Source organism: Panulirus ornatus, chromosome 66 (assembly GCF_036320965.1).
Source record: "Panulirus ornatus isolate Po-2019 chromosome 66, ASM3632096v1, whole genome shotgun sequence".
Taxonomy (NCBI): Eukaryota; Metazoa; Arthropoda; class Malacostraca; order Decapoda; family Palinuridae; genus Panulirus; species Panulirus ornatus.
Window position 1 is genome coordinate 11376043 of NC_092289.1, and position 21003 is coordinate 11397045.

At 40.6% G+C, this 21003-nt stretch overlaps 1 protein-coding gene across 1 annotated transcript in view; it reads right to left on the bottom strand.

Annotated features, from left to right (window-relative positions):
- LOC139746762 (probable cytochrome P450 49a1) overlaps window positions 1-21003 on the bottom strand; it is a 94087-nt gene that overhangs the window by 30747 nt on the left and 42337 nt on the right. The window contains exons 5-7 of the mRNA XM_071658264.1: window positions 7061-7250; window positions 2276-2441; window positions 133-302 (exon numbers count right to left, since the gene is read on the bottom strand). Of these exons, the coding sequence (XP_071514365.1) occupies window positions 133-302; window positions 2276-2441; window positions 7061-7250 (526 nt within the window). The remainder of the gene's footprint in view (window positions 1-132; window positions 303-2275; window positions 2442-7060; window positions 7251-21003) is intronic.

Genomic DNA, 21003 nt, shown 5'->3' on the forward strand with positions numbered 1-21003 from the left:
TGACTATGAGTCCAGACCTTTGCGACATCACAGACACTCCCTTCCTGAACTACCTCACTAGCTCACTAGACGACCGAACTTGTGGCTGTCTCACACACACTTTCATTAGCCATTCCTTGAACATGTCCTTACCTGAGACTCTCCCTCACACAGGCCTTGGTGTAGGTGAGTTTAGCCAGGTGCTTCTCAGTGAGGAGGTGACATCCGTCCCCCAGTACCTGGTCCAGCTCACTCTGCATCTTGGTCTGCTTGTCGGGGTGGCAGGCCAGGTTGTACATTGTAAACAACACGGACACAGAAGTCTACTGAAAGTACAGATTACAATCTATATGTAAAGTGGAACCCCTGGCGTATGAATATATTTAGACTTCTATCTTCGTTAGGTACAAACAAACTCTCCAGAAAATCCTTCCATTCAGCGTTTAAGGAATACAACGACGACTCGTAGAGATAGATTGTAAATTCTTAGCTGTTCATCAGCATACTCCGAGAATCGATCCTGGACCATCTGTACCACACCCAGGTAACGCAACACACCACGATTAGTCTCCCTGGTAGTCCGGGGATCGATTCTCGAGGTATATGGTAAAGATTTAACATCAACTATCATGTGTACCTTACACGGTTGAATTATAAGTTATCTACTTCCTTTCTGCTCCCTCCACACTATGATCTGTTCCTCTGATCTGCCATCTCAAACAGCCTCGAAAGGGCCACATGATCTTCTGTTGTTTGCATCCCCCTGATATTACCTTTCCATTCACTCAGCCTTGCGATACGGGTGTCAGATTTCCCTGGCGAGGTGGACTCAGCGTGGACACAAAGATGATTTTCCTCCAGGTACATTCATCTCCTATTCTACGTCTCGAGCAGGTAACACACACAAATCATATCTCGATCATGCATGTAAATCTGAAACTCTTGAATATCAGATGTTCCAAAAGAAAATATATTTCCTAAAAAACTGTTTGCCTCTGGTTCATCAGCGCTGAGACAGTGGCGTGCAGTACAGACAAAGCAGTCACTGACCTCCTGAAAGAAATAGACATAAAAGTAAATGCGCAAGAATTATTGGACTATGGAGAACGTGAGACAGATGACACACTTGTGAAATGTCTGCACACTTGATGGCATGAGCAGGAACAGAAGACTTTGCTAGAAGTGATGTGGGATCAGTGAATGAGACTATACCGTCCATGTGTATTATAAGACAGTAATATAAGTGGAAACATAACAAGGTTTTGTGAAGTGAAATCTCTTGTGCACAAAGCTGGGAACGCAGCGTCATTTAGTATTGAGATTGACTTGTTTGTTCAGTGACCTTATTTCCCTTGTGTTTATGATGCTACATCCAGTGGCACTCTGGTGAACACGGTCTTCATAGCAAAACTCGCCATCTTTTAATCTTTCAAATCTACTTTGATCCACCTTCTTGATAAATCTGCCAAAATTTTCAAATAGGCTCCACATATTGATCCATGGTTCATATCCACGAGGCTCACAGATGGGGCAATTGCAAGTAGTAAATTTTCTCCTTATGATACGCAAAATAGTAATTATAAACAGCAGTCACAGGCAAAGACCCAAGGAAAGAATCGGTCACTTACACAGACAAACACACTTTGAGGAGATCAGTCGACTTTTTAATCAGACTTTCGCCTTATCTTATTCTTCTACTTTGATTGAGACAGTATCAGCTTACATAATAATCCCACTTGAATCAAACAGAGCAGCGATCTACACAATGGAGATATTCAACGTCTTTCAGTTCATCATCTTGTAGTCTTAAACGACGTCGCGACCCTCAACTGTCTTTGTTGATCGTGGATCACATTTCCTTGATATTAGCGAGGATGAACATCAGGCGGCAGAGGTAATCCAAGCTCTACTTATTCTTATGTTGCGCCATTTACTTGCCTTAAAATGGCTTGTTTACATTTATTGCGTCGTTCTTTAAGGTTAACTATACTGTGATGTCTGTATTGCTATATGCAACGGTGATCAATGCACTTAGATATACTTTTTTTTTTTCAAAGAATGTGCAAGAAGAAAGAATTCTGAGTATATTGAAACATTCAGGTCAAGTTATGCTTACAAAATACTATCAGTTTTAAGTGCTGCGGTAATTGAAATTCTAGGAGCGTATGGATGATTTCGTAAGTAATGCTTCGCTTTATAACATTTTCTTATTCAGGAAATTACATGTAGATGTATCTGTAACATTTTACAAGCCTTCAGCGTTACTGCACAATATCAAAGATGTGTTGTGTTTTACCGTATCAACACCAGCCAACAGGAGGTCGACCAGGAAGGTTACAACGTCTGACGTGTTGAGTCCTGGCGTCGTGATGAGAGAGTCCATGATATTCAGTTCCGTGTCATCCTCTGGGGCCCGGGCTTTGAGAGCTGACTGAGCTTGGTGTACTGCGTCCATAGACACTCTGCAAAATGATCTAAAGTTATATTCAAGCGGCGACAAATGTGTTTCATTCCATGCACTAATATTTGTGATATTCGCTGAAGACAGAGCGATACTTGAAATAGGTTTCCATTCTGTTGATAAACCAAATTACGTGCTATGTACAAAGAGCAGAAATGACCAAAGTGAGAGACAGCAGGGTTTCAAAGGGAAGGAGGTAATGTGTAACAAACCTCTTAGATTTCTACGAGAGTGAGCTCTGTCTTGGACCAAAGAGAAGGCTGGGTGAATTGTTTGTATTTCGACTGGCAGAAAGCATTTGACACTGCGCCGTACACGAGGCTGATTAAGAAGCTGGATCACCAAGCAGGAATAAGGGGGAACGCTGTTTCAACATTATCTCAGTGGCTGGAAACAAAGGACGCATGTCAGGGAAACCTTCTCCAAATTGGTGGACGTGACCAGCGGAGTATCCTGAGGCCACCGATCTTCTTGGCTGAAGGTATGGAGCCTACCTGAATATGTTTGCAGACAATGAAAAGGTCATGAGGGTAAAGAAAAGCAAGGGGGACTGCATCACCTTACAAGGGAACCTACAGAGACTCCAAAGTTGGTCTGACACTTGGCTGATGAACTTAGCCTGAATAAATGTAGGGTGGATGGGGCAGGGTGAAAGAGCCTCAGTATGATTATGATCTAGCTGGATAAATACCTCAGGGTTCTGTGTATGAGGAAAACGTAGGAGCTCACACTGTCCTAAACCCGTCGCCAAAGTCCTATATCTGGAGAACAGTTAAGGAAACTAATTATCTTTTGGCAAATATCAGAACAAGATTCAAGAATATGGACAAGGAAATATTTAGGAAGCTATTCCTATTCTTAATAAGGCCTTAACTAGAATATGCTTATCATGTTTGGCTCCCGCACCGGAAGAGGCAGGAAGAGCCAACAGAGAGGGTCCAAAGATGAGCAACAAAGATAGCATCAGAATTAAGAGCTGAGTTATATGCAAAGACTTAGAGGCTTCAAATTTGCCCACTTAGACAAGAGAAGAATGAAGGATGACTTGATCACAAACTGTAAGCTTTTAAAACAGATTGATGGCACTGACAGTGAACAGTTCTTCCAGAGATGGAGGGATACAGCAACCAAAGGACATAACATGAAATCAAAAAAGAAACTTCAAAAAATATGTAAAGAAGTACTTTTATCGTATAAACAGGTGGATGAACGAAATAGTACAGCTGAGGACATGGCAAATACAGACAGCATAAATGTAATTAAGAAATTGTGATGGTAGAAAATACTCAAAAAATGTGACTCCACAAATGTAAGACTTCCTCCCCATAAACTATAAATATGTAATTACAAGTAGGTGTAGTGGTCAGTGAAATAGAGGATTTGAACCCGGGACCACCGCATGATAGGCCAATGTACTATCAACTCGAGTATGAAGAGACAAAAGCTTCCAACCTCAGGCCAAGAAGTGGTCCAAAGACCATCCCCCCCACTTCCCAATTCACCACCACACATACATACATACATACATACATACATACATACATACATACATACATACATACATACATACATACACATAAATACACATACACAGGCATGAATACACATGTACCTATTCATACCTTTTCATCCATTATCGGCGCCTACCCGCCCCACAGGAAACAGCACCGCCACCCCCTGCGTCAGCGAGGTAGCGCCAGGAAACAGACGAAAAAAAGGCCACATTCGTTCACACTCAGGCTCTAGCTGTCATGTGTAATGCACCGAAACCACAGCTTCCTATCAACATCCAGACCCCACAAACCTTTCCATAGCTTACCCTAGACGCTTCATATACCCTGATTCAGTTCATTTACGGAACGTCGACACCTAGTATACCACATCGTTTCAATTCACTCCATTCCGAGCATGCCTTTCACCCTCCTGCAATGTTCATGCTCAGATCGCTCAAAATCTTTTTCACTCCATCCTTCCACCTTTAATTTGGTTTCCCTCTTCTCGTTCCTTTCACCTCTGAAACATATATCCTCTTAGTCAATCTTTTCTCATTCTCTCCATATGTCCAAACCACCTCAATACACCCTCTTCTGCTCTCTCAACCACACGCTTTTTATTACGACACATCTCTTACCCTCTCATCACTTACTCAGGCATTTCATTTCCAATACATCCACTCTCCTCCGTATTACCGTATCTATTGCCCATGCCTCGCAACCATATAACATTGTTGGAACTACTATTCCTTCAAACACCCATTTTTGCTCCCCGAGATAACGTTCTCTCTTTCCACGCATTCTTCATCGCTCCCAGAACCTTTGCCCCCTCCCCCATCCTGTGACTCACTTCCGCTTCCATGGTTCCATTCTCCTCCAAGTCCACTCCCAGATACCTAAAACACTTCCATATTTATCTCCATTCAAATTTACATCCCATACAAAAGAAAGAGACAGGAGGTCAAGAGAAAGGTGCAAGAGGTGAAAAAAAGGGCAAATGAGAGTTGGGGTGAGAGACTATCAGTAAATTTTAGGGAGAATAAAAAGATGTTCTGGAAGGAGGTAAATAGGGTGCGTAAGACAAGGGAGCAAATGGGAACTTCAGTGAAGGGCGTAAATGGGGAGGTGATAACAAGTAGCGGTGATGTGAGAAGGAGATGGAATGAGTATTTTGAAGGTTTGTTGAATGTGTCTGATGACAGAGTGGCAGATATAGGGTGTTTTGGTCGAGGTGGTGTGCAAAGTGAGAGGGTTAGGGAAAATGATTTGGTAAACAGAGAAGAGGTAGTGAAAGCTTTGCGGAAGATGAAAGCCGGCAAGGCAGCAGGTTTGGATGGTATCGCAGTGGAATTTATTAAGAAAGGGGGTGACTGTATTGTTGACTGGTTGGTAAGGTTATTTAATGTATGTATGACTCATGGTGAGGTGCCTGAGGATTGGCGGAATGCGTGCATAGTGCCATTGTACAAAGGCAAAGGGGATAAGAGTGAGTGCTCAAATTACAGAGGTATAAGTTTGTTGAGTATTCCTGGTAAATTGTATGGGAGGGTGTTGATTGAGAGGGTGAAGGCATGTACAGAGCATCAGATTGGGGAAGAGCAGTGCGGTTTCAGAAGTGGTAGAGGATGTGTGGATCAGGTGTTTGCTTTGAAAAATGTATGTGAGAAATACTTAGAAAAGCAAATGGATTTGTATGTAGCATTTATGGATCTGGAGAAGGCATATGATAGAGTTGATAGAGATGCTCTGTGGAAGGTATTAAGAATATATGGTGTGGGAGGCAAGTTGTTAGAAGCAGTGAAAAGTTTTTATCGAGGATGTAAGGCATGTGTACGTGTAGGAAGAGAGGAAAGTGATTGGTTCTCAGTGAATGTAGGTTTGCGCCAGGGGTGTGTGATGTCTCCATGGTTGTTTAATTTGTTTATGGATGGGGTTGTAAGGGAGGTAAATGCAAGAGTCCTGGAAAGAGGGGCAAGTATGAAGTCTGTTGGGGATGAGAGAGCTTGGGAAGTGAGTCAGTTGTTGTTCGCTGATGATACAGCGCTGGTGGCTGATTCATGTGAGAAACTGCAGAAGCTGGTGACTGAGTTTGGTAAAGTGTGTGGAAGAAGAAAGTGGAGAGTAAATGTGAATAAGAGCAAGGTTATTAGGTACAGTAGGGGTGAGGGTCAAGTCAATTGGGAGGTGAGTTTGAATGGAGAAAAACTGGAGGAAGTGAAGTGTTTTAGATATCTGGGAGTGGATCTGTCAGCGGATGGAACCATGGAAGCGGAAGTGGATCATAGGGTGGGGGAGGGGGCGAAAATTTTGGGAGCCTTGAAAAATGTGTGGAAGTCGAGAACATTATCTCGGAAAGCAAAAATGGGTATGTTTGAGGGAATAGTGGTTCCAACAATGTTGTATGGTTGCGAGGCGTGGGCTATGGATAGAGATGTGCGCAGGAGGATGGATGTGCTGGAAATGAGATGTTTGAGGACAATGTGTGGTGTGAGGTGGTTTGATCGAGTAAGTAACGTAAGGGTAAGAGAGATGTGTGGAAATAAAAAGAGCGTGGTTGAGAGAGCAGAAGAGGGTGTTTTGAAATGGTTTGGGCACATGGAGAGAATGAGTGAGGAGAGATTGACCAAGAGGATATATGTGTCGGAGGTGGAGGGAACGAGGAGAAGAGGGAGACCAAATTGGAGGTGGAAAGATGGAGTGAAAAAGATTTTGTGTGATCGGGGCCTGAACATGCAGGAGGGTGAAAGGAGGGCAAGAAATAGAGTGAATTGGAGTCATGTGGTATACAGGGGTTGACGTGCTGTCAGTGGATTGAAGCAAGGCATGTGAAGCGTCTGGGGTAAACCATGGAAAGCTGTGTAGGTATGTATATTTGCGTGTGTGGACGTGTGTATGTACATGTGTATGGGGGGGGGCCATTTCTTTCGTCTGTTTCCTTGCGCTACCTCGCAAACGCGGGAGACAGCGACAAAGTATAAAAAAAAAAAAAAAAAAAAAAAACATATATGGCTAATCATAGGATCTTCAAATATTCCCATATGTTCCTTGATTTCAAGAAGTTGAAATGAGACTATCACTATACTTATATGGTGATCAATAAGTTTCAACGAAAATATAGCGAACTTACTCCAACAGCGTCTCATGAGCCTCCCGCATCCTCCTCATCGTTGGGGTGGTGACGTATCTCCACCACTGGAAGCCGTGCTCGCATTCTGACAAAGTGTGAATCATGGCGATTGACGCGTTGATGATCTTCATACCTTCCGCGCTGTCCTCCAGACATCCAACTCTTCTTCCCAGTGTCACCAGGCATAAAGCTGATGCCAGAAAAAGACACAAAAATTCTGGGAATCATTCAAAGAGAAAGCAGTTGATGAGGGCAAGATGAAAAGCTGGCCCCGACAACTACGAAATAGGTATCTGCTTTAGCTGATAGGGCAAAATAATGGTACATTGGGAATGTATTAAGTACACACACACACACACACACACACACACACACACACACACACACACACACACACACACACACATTAAAGATAATCATGTAAGAATAAGTTGAGAACTAAATAAGTTCAAAAGTGTTTTCACAGAATGGTAACAATACAAACCCAACACCAGTTTGGGGGAACAGGATGGCTGTTCAGAAATCAATGAGATATGAATGATATCAACAGGATCTAAAAGGGGTTTTGATCCGCAAAAAGCTCACAGTCCCGATAGAATTTTACCATATGCGCTGAAGATGTCAGATACATTAGACAAACCTTCCTGTAGTACTGTTTAAGATGCAACAAGAGAAAGGCAAAGTGATAATCAGGAGGCAGATGGATGACTTCCTACTTAGGAAATATTACCTGAAAGATAACACGATATTTGAGAAAGACGATGTTTTGATTTCTACGAGAAAGTAAGCTCTTAGTCAAATGTAAAGACCAGTTTGTATCTAGACAGACAGAAAATATTTTACACTATATTGCACGAGAAACTGATTAGAAGCCAGATCACCAGGAAGGTATAAAAGAGAGTCTCCTCCGATGGTAACATATCATCTCAGTGGATGGGAGCAAAAGATGCACTTCAAAGGAACTAGAAGTCTCCTTCTTGGGGCCGCTACACTTCTTGATCTGTGCAAATGACTTGCCGTTGGGTATGGACTCTTACCTCAACACATCTGCGAATGAGGCAAAGATTAACAGGGAAGTGACACCCAGGAAGGACTGCATCAACTTACAGGGGAACTTATATTCCAAAGTTGGGCTAACACGCTGATGATGAACATCAACTCGAGCAAATGTCAAGAAATGAGGATGGGACGCAGTGAAAGACTTCAGTATGAATGCTATGCACCAGGAACATCAGCTTTAGGATTCTGCGTGAGGAAAGGACCTTTGAGTTGACATCGTCTCCACCCTGTCGCCAGAGTAAAACAGGAGAATAGTAAAAGAGACAAACTATCTGATGGCAAATATCAGAATACTTTTCAAGTAACTGGACAGGGTTTTATTCAGAAAGCTGTTCGTATCATACATTGAGTTATCACTAAACTATACTTTTCAAGTGTTCACCGCGCCTTAAGAAGCACAAAAGCTTATAGGGAATGTCTGGAGGAGGAAAACAAAGATGGCATAAGAGTTAAGAAAGCTGAGTTGAGAAGGCTTACAGGAATCAGATTTGCCAACAACTAAAGAGTGAAGAGCGCGGGGTGACCTGATTATAACTTTTGACGTTTTAGATGGCGCAGACAGTGAACAATTTTTCGAAAGATGTTGGAATAGAGCAACCAGAGGACATAACCATGTAATACAGGAAGACATTTGATAAATAATTCATAAAGATATACTTTCACAGTAGTGGACGTCTAGAATGAATTGAACGAGGGTTGGGAAATGTGGACAGCATAAATAAGTTTAAAAGTCATACGAAAACAGAGAATATATAAGAAACATGGCCTCACCAGTGGAACTCCAACCCCATACAGTACAAATGGATACACTCAGTGTTTGTCATTCGCCAGCCTCCCAGTCAACCTTCACTCGTTCCTCTCCTCGTACTCCACTTCCTTCGTTTTTCCCTCCTCTTTAAAGCCAGCTCTTGATAACCTCAATCCATCTCTTTGTGGAACGTTTTGCTGGACGCTATCCTTTAAGAGGTCCAATCCCAGTATATCTTGGCATATCTAGCACCTTCCATTCTCTGTAAGTGGCTATGCCACTAGAACTAGTTCTTCTCATTTATATCAAATTTAGATATAACATTCAACTCCTCTCTTATCTTGATATCTCTTATCTTATCCATCCTTCTCTGGTTCACCTCAGTTCTCTCACTTTGGCCACCTGGATCTGTGAACTTGATTTGGATGTGAGCGATCACGCGTCAGGCCCTTCCGTTAAAAGGAGTCTTGGGATGATGGTTTGCATTACCGGTCTGCATTAGACTGATACATTTTCATATTCACTTTAGGGTCTAGCATACTGAAGTCTGCATGGTATTCTAAAAATTCTATTTCCATTTTCTGTAAAATTTCCAATATCAAATTTTACTCCGAAGTTCTTAAAATTCTTTATTCATTGTAGCCGGTGATTCTTTTAAATAAATGCAACACTTTTTCTCTTTCTGGTAATATGCATCACTTCCTTTTTACTGTTATCCTCATACCGTTTGTCTTCAGATTATAATCTGACCATCCATCCACTATATTCTGCAAGTCTCTCTAGTTTTCAGTTATAGAAGCTACGTCATACCATGTTACTGTTATCTCGACCTTTTCTTCGCAGATTTCCCTATGCAGATTTCCTTCTGACATTTATCCATAGATATGATTATACATAAGATGGGGACAACACTCCTCTTGTTTGACTCCAGTATCAACATCGAACAACTTGCTGTCCATCAACCTATTCTCCCGATCTGTCCCCTATTCATATGACAGTACCTATCTATTTTCACTATTCTTACCAATTTCATGTCTAGTCCACAGCGATAACGTTCTAACGACCTCAGTAGACTGTGTCCATTAATTCTGACGGAAGTTTTTCCTACTTCTATACAAGGTTTAAACCAAATTACTACTACCTCTACTGGGTCGAAAACAATGTCAGCAATCTTCCAACTCGTCCTTTCCCTGTGATCTTAATGTTGCATTATCTGCTCCGACATTTTCCTTGTTTACAAAAATGGTGCAATTCCTCTGTTATGTCCATCGATCTGCTTTTGTACTCTCTAAAACACTGGACACGTAATACGTTTATGTCATTCTGGTGGAGTCTTTCCGTGTTCACATGCAGTAATGAACAGATGCTTAAGCCATTATATTACATCTGGACCAGCTGGCTGCTTCAGTAATTATATCTACTGATTTCTCGTCATCTGGTGCCTTCCATTTCTTAGTCTCCTTGAGAGATCTTTCCACCTCTTCAGTACATATCTCAGCTGGTGTAAAATCATTTAAACTGTCTTTAGTTTTCTCAGTTACGTCGACCAGTTCACCACTATTTTCCTTGTCTCTCACACACAACAGACCTTCAAAAATATACTTTCCACGGAGAGCTTACATCCTCCGGTTTTACTGGCAGATTTTCACCATTATGATCCTCTATGGCATATACTGTATCCGTTGTCATTTCTCTGTAATTCTTTACCTTAAGATTTATATTGTGTACTGATATTGTCACATCCAATTTCATCACAGTGAGATTAAGATCAAATATCAAATTCCTCTGACCGTTCTTTTTAAGAAATTAGAATTGAAAACACAGTTGAAAAAGCAAGTACCCATGATAGATATTGATTGATAGCCATCTGTGTAGATTTGTGGATAATGAAAATGTTAGATATTTCGCGTGCGGAGTTTGTCGAGTTAAAAAAACTCAGAAAACTACATTATCAGTGATGACTTAGTCCCGGGACGAAGGTACTCTTCCATAATCTAAGTTTTGTCTATGTTGATGAAGAAGGCATTAACAAGGGACTTGTAATACTCTATGTATCTCGTGTAATTTCATTAAGAGATACGTGGAGGTGGACCAAGAGAGGATAAACCCTCAAAGGCTCATTCCCCTGTTCTTAACGCTACCTCGCTAATGCGGGATAAGGCGAATATGTATGAAAAAAAAGAAAAAAAAAAAAAATATATATATATATATATATATATATATATATATATATATATATATATATATATATATATATATATTTCTATATATTTATCTCTTTATTATTACTTATTTTGCTTTGTCGCTGTCTCCCGCGTTAGCAAGGTAGCGCAAGGAAACAGACGAAAGAATGGCCAACCACACCCACATACACATGTGTATATACACACGTCCACACACGCAAATATACATACCTGTACATCTCAACGTATACATATATATACACACACAGACATATACATGTATACATATGTACATAATTCATACTGTCTGCCTTTACTCATTCCCATCGCTAACCCGCCACACATGAAATAACAACCCCCTTCCCCTTCATGTGCGCGAGGTAGCGCTAGGAAAATACAACAAAGGCCACATTCGTTCACACTCAGTCTCTAGCTGTCATGTATAATGCACTGAAACCACAGCTCGCTTTCTACACCTAGGCCCCACAAAACTTTCCATGGTTTACTCCAGACGCTTCATATGCCCTGGTTCAATCCACTGACAGCACGTCGACCCCGGTATACCACATCGTTCCAATTCACTTTATTCCTTGCACGGCTTTCACCCTCCTGCATGTTCAGGCTCCGATCACTCAAAATCATTTTCACTCCATCTTTCCACCTCCAATTTGGTCTCCTACTTCTCGTTCTCCTCCACCTCTGACACGTATATCCTCTTGGTCAATCTTTCCTCACTCATTCTCTCATGTGACCAAAACCATTTCAATACACCCTCCTCTGCTCTCTCAACCACACTCTTTTTATCACCACACATCTCTCATACCCTTTCATTACTTACTCGATCAAAACACCTCACACCAGATATTGTCCTCAAACATCTCATTTCCAGCACATCCACCCTCCTCTGCACAACTCTATCTATAGCCCACGCCTCGCAACCATATAACATTGTTGGAACCACTTTTCCTTCGTATATTCCCATGTTTGCTTTCCAAGATAACGTTCTCGGCTTCCACACATTTTTCAACGCTTCCAGAACTTTCGCCCCCTCCCCAATCCTATGATTCACTTCCGCTTCCATGGTTCCATCCGCTGCCAAATCCACTCCCATATATCTAAAACAATTCACTTCCTCCAGTTTTTCTCCATTCAAACTTACCTTCCAATTGACTTGTCCCTCAACCCTACTGTACCTAATAACCTTGCTCTTATTCACATTTACTCTCAGCTTTCTTCTTTCACAAACTTTAACAAACTCATTCACTAGTTTCTGCAGTTTCTCACCTGAATCAGCCACCAGCGTTGTATCATCAGCGAACGACAACAGACTCACTTTTCAAGCTCTCTCATCCACAACAGACTGCAAACTTGCCCCTCTTTCCAAGACTCTTGCATTCACCTCTTTAACAACTCCATCCATGAACAAATTAAACAGTCATGGAGACATCGCGCACCACTGCCGCAAACCAACATTCACTGATAACCAATCACTTTCCTGTCTTCCTACACGTACACATGCCTTACATCCTCGATAGAAACTTTTCGCTGCTTCTGACAACTTACCTCCCACACCATGTATCCTTAATAACTTTCACAGAGCATCTCTATCAACTCTTTCATATGCCATTTCCAGATCCATGAATGCTCCATAAAAATCCATTTGCTTTTCTAAGTATTTCTCACATACATTCTTCAAAGCAAACACCTGATCCAGACACCCTCTACCACTTCTGAAACCAAAAATATCTTCCTTAATCTGATGCTCTGTACATGCCTTCACCCTCTCAATCAATACCCTCCCATATAATTTCCCAAGAATACTCAACAAACTTTTACGTCTGTAATTTGAGCACTCACTCTTATCCTCTTTGCTTTTGTACAGTGGCACTATGCATGCATTCGACCAGTCCTCAGACACCTCACCATGAGTCAAGTCATACATGCATTAAGTAATCTTACCAACCAGTCAATAATACAGTCACCCTTTTTTTAATAAATTCCACTGCAACACCGTGCAAACCCGCTGCCTTGCCGGCTTTCATCTTCCGCAAAGCCTTTTCTACCTCTTTTATGCTTACCAAATTATTCTCACTAACCCTCTCACTTTGCACACCACCTCGACCAAAACACACTATATCTGCCACTCTATCATCGAACACATTCAACAAACCTTCAAAATAGTCACTACATCTCCTCACATCACCACTACTTGTTATCACCTCCTCATTAGCCTCCTTCAATGATGTTCCCATTTGTTCCCATGTCTTACACACTTTATTTACCTTTTTCCAAAATATCTTTCTATCCTCCCTAAACTTTAGTGATACTCTCTCACCCCAACTTTAATTGGAAAAGGAAGCTGTGGTTTCGGTAAATTATACATGATAGCTAGAGACTAAGAGTGAACGAATGTGGCCTTTGTTGTCTTTTCCTAGCGCTACCTCGCGCTCATGTGGGGGGAGGGTGTTTTTCATTTCATGTGTGGCGAGATGGCTACGGGAATCAATAAGGGCAGACGGTATGAATTATGTACATGTGTATATATGTATATGTCTATGTGTGTATATATATGAATACGCAAATATACACACACACACACATATGTATATGTGTGTGTGTGTGTGTGTATATGTGCGTATGTATGTGTACGTATATATATATATATATATATATATATATATATATATATATATATATATATATATATATATATATATATATATATATATATTATCCCTAGGGATAGGGGTGAAAGAATACTTCCCACGCATTCCTCTCGTGTCGTAGAAGGCGACTAGAGGGGACGGGAGCGGGGGGCCAGAAATCCTCCCCTCCTTGTATTTTTTTTTCCTTTTTTTTTTTTAAATTTCTAAAATGAGAAACAGAAGAAGGAGTCACGCGGGGAGTGCTCATCCTCCTCGAAGGCTCAGATTGGGGTGTCTAAATGTGTGTGGATGTAACCAAGATGTGAAAAAAGGAGAGATAGGTAGTATGTTTGAGGAAAGGAACCTGGATGTTTTGGCTCTGAGTGAAACGAAGCTCAAGGTTAAAGGGGAAGAGTGGTTTGGGAATGTCTTGGGAGTAAAGTCAGGGGTTAGTGAGAGGACAAGAGCAAGGGAAGGAGTACCAGTACTCCTGAAACAGGAGTTGTGGGAGTATGTGATAGAATGTAAGAAAGTAAATTCTCGATTAATATGGGTAAAACTGAAAGTTGATGGAGAGAGATGAGTGATTATTGGTGCATATGCACCTGGGCATGAGAAGAAAGATCATGAGAGGCAAGTGTTTTGGGAGCAGCTGAATGAGAGTGTTAGTGGTTTTGATGCACGAGACCGGGTTATAGTGATGGGTGATTTGAATGCAAAGGTGAGTAATGTGGCAGTTGAGGGAATAATTGGTATACATGGGGTGTTCAGTGTTGTAAATGGAAATGGTGAAGAGCTTGTAGATTTATGTGCTGAAAAAGGACTGGTGATTGGGAATACCTGTTTTCAAAAGCGAGATATACATAAGTATACGTATATAAGTAGGAGAGATGGCCAGAGAGCGTTATTGGATTACGTGTTAATTGACAGGCGCGCGAAAGAGAGACTTTTGGATGTTAATGTGCTGAGAGGTGCAACTGGAGGGATGTATGATCATTATCTTGTGGAGGCTAAGGTGAAGATTTGTATGGGTTTTCAGAAAAGAAGAGTGAATGTTGGGGTGAAGCGGGTGGTGAGAGTAAGTGAGCTTGGGAAGGAGACTTGTGTGAGGAAGTACCAGGAGAGACCGAGTATAGAATGGAAAAAGGTGAGAACAATAGAAGTAAGGGGAGTGGAGGAGGAATGGATGTATTTAGGGAATCAGTGATGGATTGCGCAAAAGATGCTTGTGGCATGAGAAGAGTGGGAGGTGGGTTAATTAGAAAGGGTAGTGAGTGGTGGGATGAAGAAGTAAGATTATTAGTGAAAGAGAAGAGAGAGGCATTTGGATGATTTTTGCAGGGAAAAAATGCAATTGAGTGGGAGATGTTTAAAAGAAAGAGACAGGAGGTCAAGAGAAAGGTGCAAGAGGTGAAAAAGAGGGCAAATGAGAGTTGGAGTGAGAGAATATCATTAAATTTTAGGGAGAATAAAAAGATGTTCTGTAAGGAGGTAAATAAAGTGCGTAAGACATGGGAGCAAATGGGGAGATGATAACAAGTAGTGGTGATGTGAGAAGGAGATGGAGTGAGTATTTTGAAGGTTTGTTGAATGTGTTTGATGATAGAGTGGCAGATATAGGGTGTTTTGGTCGAGGTGGTGTGCAAAGTGAGAGGGTTAGGGAAAATGATTTGGTAAACAGAGAAGAGGTAGTAAAAGCTTTACGGAAGATGAAAGCCGGCATGGCAGCAGGTTTGGATGGTATTGCAGTGGAATTTATTAAAAAAGGGGGTGACTGTATTATTGACTGGTTGGTAAGATTATTTAATGTATGTATGACTCATGGTGAGGTGCCTGAGGATTGGTGGAATGCTTGCATAGTGCCATTGTACAAAGGCAAAGGGGATAAAAGTGAGTGCTCAAATTATAGAGGTTTAAGTTTGTTGAGTGTTCCTAGGAAATTATATGTGAGGATATTGATTGAGCGGGTGAAGGCATGTACAGAGCAGCAAATTGCGGAAGAGCAGTGTGGTTTCAGAAGTGGTAGAGGATGTATGGATCAGATATATGCTTTGAAGAATTTTTTTTTTTTTCAAACTATTCGCCATTTCCCGCGATAGCGAGGTAGCGTTAAGAACAGAGGACTGGGCCTTTGAGGGAATATCCTCACCTGGCCCTCTTCTCTGTTCCCTCTTTTGGAAAATTAAAAAAAAAAACGAGAGGGGAGGATTTCCAGCCCCCCGCTCCCTTCCCTTTTAGTCGCCTTCTACGACACGCAGGGAATACGTGGGAAGTATTCTTTCTCCCCTATCCCCAGGGGATGCATATGTATATGGGAAATACTTAGAAAAGCCAGTGGATTTCTATGTAGCATTTATGGATCTGGAGAAGGCATATGATAGAGAGGGAGGTATTAAGAATATATGGTGGAATATATGTGTAAGGTAATAAGAATATATGTTGTGGAAAGCAAGTTGTTAGAAGCAGTGAAAAGTATTTATCGAGGATGTAATGCATGTGTACGTGTAGGAAGAGAGGAAAGTGATTGGTTCTCAGTGAATGTTGGTTTGCAACAAGGGTGCGTGATGTCTCTATGGTTGTTTAATTTGTTTTTGGATGGAGTTGTTAGGGAGATGAATGCAATAATTTTGGAAAGAGGGGCAAGTATGCAGTCTGTTGTGGATGAGAGAGCTTGGGAAGTGAGTCAGTTATTGATAGCTAATGATACAGCGCTGGTGGCTGATTCGGGTGACAAACTGCAGAAGCTGGTGACTGAGTTTGGTAAAGTGTGTGAAAGAAGAAAGCTGAGAGTAAATGTGAATAAGAGCAAGGTTATTAGGTACAGTAGAGTTGAGGGACAAGTCAATTGGGAGGTAAATTTGAATGGAAAAAAAAATGGAGGAAGTGAAGTGTTTTAGATATCTGTGAGTGGATTTGGCAGCGGATGGAAAAATGGAAGCGGAAGTGAATCATAGGGTGGGGGGAGGGAGCGAAAGTTCTAGGATAGTTGAACAATGTGTAGAAGTCGAGAACGTTCTCTTGGAAAGCAAAAATGGGTATGTTTGAAGGAATAGTGGTTCCAGCAATGTTATATAGTTGCGAGGCGTGGGCTATAGATAGAGTTGTGCGGAGGAGGGTGGATGTGCTGGAAATGAGATGTTTGAGGACAATATGTGGTGTGAGGTGGTTTGATCGAGCAAGTAATGAAATTGTAAAAGAGATGTGTGGTGATAAAAAGAGTGTGTTTGAGAGAGCAGAAGAGGATGTTTTGAAATGGTTTGGTCACATGGAGAGAATGAGTGAGGAAAGATTGACAAAGAGGATATATGTGTCAAAGGTGGAGGGAATGAGGAGAAATGGGAGACCAAATTGGAGGTGGAACGATTGAGTGAAAAAGATTTTCGGTAATCGGGGCCTGAACATGCAAGAGGGTGAAAGGCGTGCAAGGAATAGAGTGAAATGGAACGATGTGGTATACCGGGGTCGACGTGCTGTCATTGGATGAACCAGGGCATGTGAAGCGTCTTGGGTAAACCATGGAATGTTCTTTGGGGCCTGGATGTGGAAAGAGAGGTTTGGTTTCGTGCATTATACATGACAGCTAGAGACTGAGTGTGAACGAATGAGGCCTTTGTTGTCTTTTCCTAGCGCTACCTCGCGCACATGCGGGGGGAGGGGTTGTTATTTCATGTGTGGCGGGGTGGCGATGGGAATGAATAAGGGCAGACAGTATGAATTATCTACTTGTGTATAAATGTATATGTCTATGTGTGTATATATATGTACACATATGTATATACGTTGAGATGTATAGGTATGTATATGTGCGTGTCTTGACGTGCATGTATATACATGTGTATGTGGGTGGGTAGTGCCACTCTCTTTTCTGTTTCCTTGCGCTACCTCGCTAACGAGGAAGACATTGACGAAGTATAAAAGATAACATAAATATAAAAAAAAATACATATATATATATATATATATATATATATATATATATATATATATATATATACATATATATATATATATATATATATATATATATATATATATATATATATATATATATATATATATATATATATATATATATATATATATATATATAGATATATATATATATAGATATATATATATATATATAGATATATATATATATATATATATATATAGATATATATATATATAGATATATATATATATAGATATATATATATATAGATATATATATATATATATATATATATATATATATATATATATATATATATATATATATATATATATATATATATATATATATATATATATGTGTATATATATATATTTTTTTTTTTCTTTTTTTATACCTCGTCGCTGTCTCCCGCGTTTGCGAGGTAGCGCAAGGAAACAGACGAAAGAAATGGCCCAACCCCCCCCCATACACATGTACATACACACGTCCACACACGCAAATATACATACCTACACAGCTTTCCATGGTTTACCCCGGACGCTTCACATGCCCTGATTCAATCCACTGACAGCACGTCAACCCCTGTATACCACATCGCTCCAATTCACTCTATTCCTTGCCCTCCTTTCACCCTCCTGCATGTTCAGGCCCCGATCACACAAAATCCTTTTCACTCCATCTTTCCACCTCCAATTTGGTCTCCCTCTTCTCCTCGTTCCCTCCACCTCCGACACATATATCCTCTTGGTCAATCTTTCCTCACTCATTCTCTCCATGTGCCCAAACCACTTCAAAACACCCTCTTCTGCTCTCTCAACCACGCTCTTTTTATTTCCACACATCTCTCTTACCCTTACGTTACTTACTCGATCAAACCACCTCACACCACACATTGTCCTCAAACATCTCATTTCCAGCACATCCATCCTCCTGCGCACAACTCTATCCATAGCCCACGCCTCGCAACCATACAACATTGTTGGAACCACTATTCCTTCAAACATACCCATTTTTGCTTTCCGGGATAATGTTCTCGACTTCCACACATTTTTCAAGGCTCCCAAAATTTTCGCCCCCTCCCCCACCCTATGATCCACTTCCGCTTCCATGGTTCCATCCGCTGACAGATCCACTCCCAGATATCTAAAACACTTCACTTCCTCCAGTTTTTCTCCATTCAAACTCACCTCCCAACTGAATTGACCCCCAATTGAATATTTATATATATATATATATATATATATATATATATATATATATATATATATATATATATATATATATATATATATATATATATATATATATATATATATATATATATATATATATATATATATATATATATATATATATATATATATATATATATATTCCTCTGAGTTCACGGGGAAAAAAAAGCACGATAAGTTCCCAAGTGCACTTTCGTGTGATAATCACCTCACCAGGGGAGACACAAGAGAGAATCAGTTTATAAACATCGAAGAGGCGAAACTAAGACGCTATTTGGTAAACATGTCATTGTCCAAGACATACAACGAACGTCCATAAACTTATCATTTTACAAATTTTATCAGCAGTAAAGTTATCAAACTTGTATAGACCATCATAAATATTGAGATTATAATTATTTGCGGATTTATTAATAGAAGATTCAGTGATATTTCTCGTGGTAATAGAGTTAGGGTTAATAACTGAGATGGCTTTACTCCAGTCAATACAATGATCATAGTTTTTAACATGATTAAACAAGGCATTTGATTCTTGTCCCGTTCTTATGCTGCATCTATGTTGCTTTTGTCTAACAGAAAGATCCTTATCAGTCTACTCAATATATATATATATATATATATATATATATATATATATATATATATATATATATATATATATATATATATATATATATATATATATATATATATATCTTCCGCAAAGCTTTTACTACCTCTTCTCTGTTTACCAAATCATTTTCCCCAACCCTCTCACTTTGCACACCACCTCGACCAAAACACCCTATATCTGCCACTCTGTCATCAGACACATTCAACAAACCTTCAAAATACTCATTCCATCTCCTTCTCACATCACCACTACTTGTTATCACCTCCCCATTTACGCCCTTCACTGAAGTTCCCATTTGCTCCCTTGTCTTACGCACCCTATTTACCTCCTTCCAGAACATCTTTTTATTCTCCCTAAAATTTAATGATAGTCTCTCAATCCAACTCTCATTTGCCCTTTTTTTCACCTCTTGCACCTTTCTCTTGACCTCCTGTCTCTTTCTTTTATACTTCTCCCACTCAATTGCATTTTTTCCCTGCAAAAATCGTCCAAATGCCTCTCTCTTCTCTTTCACTAATACTCTTACTTCTTCATCCCACCACTCACTACCCTTTCTAAACAGCCCACCTCCCACTCTTTTCATGCCACAAGCATCTTTTGCGCAATCCATCACTGATTCCCTAAATACATCCCATTCCTCCCCCACTCCCCTTACTTCCATTGTTCTCACCTTTTTCCATTCTGTACACAGTCTCTCCTGGTACTTCCCCACACAGGTCTCCTTCCCAAGCTCACTTACTCTCACCACCTTCTTCACCCCAACATTCACTCCTCTTTTCTGAAAACCCATACTAATCTTCACCTTAGCCTCCACAAGATAATGATCAGACATCCCTCCAGTTGCACCTCTCAGCACATTAACATCCAAAAGTCTCTCTTTCGCACGCCTGTCAATTAACACGTAATCCAATAACGCTCTCTGGCCATCTCTCCTACTTACATAAGTATACTTATGTATATCTCGCTTTTTAAACCAGGTATTCCCAATCATCAGTCCTTTTTCAGCACATAAATCTACAAGCTCTTCACCATTTCCATTTACAACACTGAACACCCCATGCATACCAATTATTCCCTCAACTGCCACATTACTCACCTTTGCATTCAAATCACCCATCACTATAACCCGGTCTCGTGCATCAAAACCGCTAACACACTCATTCAGCTGCTCCCAAAACACTTGCCTCTCATGATCTTTCTTCTCATGCCCAGGTGCATATGCACCAATAATCACCCACCTCTCTCCATCAACTTTCAATTTTACCCATATTAATCGAGAATTTACTTTCTTACATTCTATCACATACTCCCACAACTCCTGTTTCAGGAGTATTGCTACTCCTTCCCTTGCTCTTGTCCTCTCACTAACCCCTGACTTCACTCCCCAGACATTTCCAAACCACTCTTCCCCTTTACCCTTGAGCAAGGCAGCAGGTTTGGATGGTATTGCAGTGGAATTTATTAAAAAAGGGGGTGACTGTATTGTTGACTGGTTCGTAAGGTTATTTAATGTATGTATGACTCAT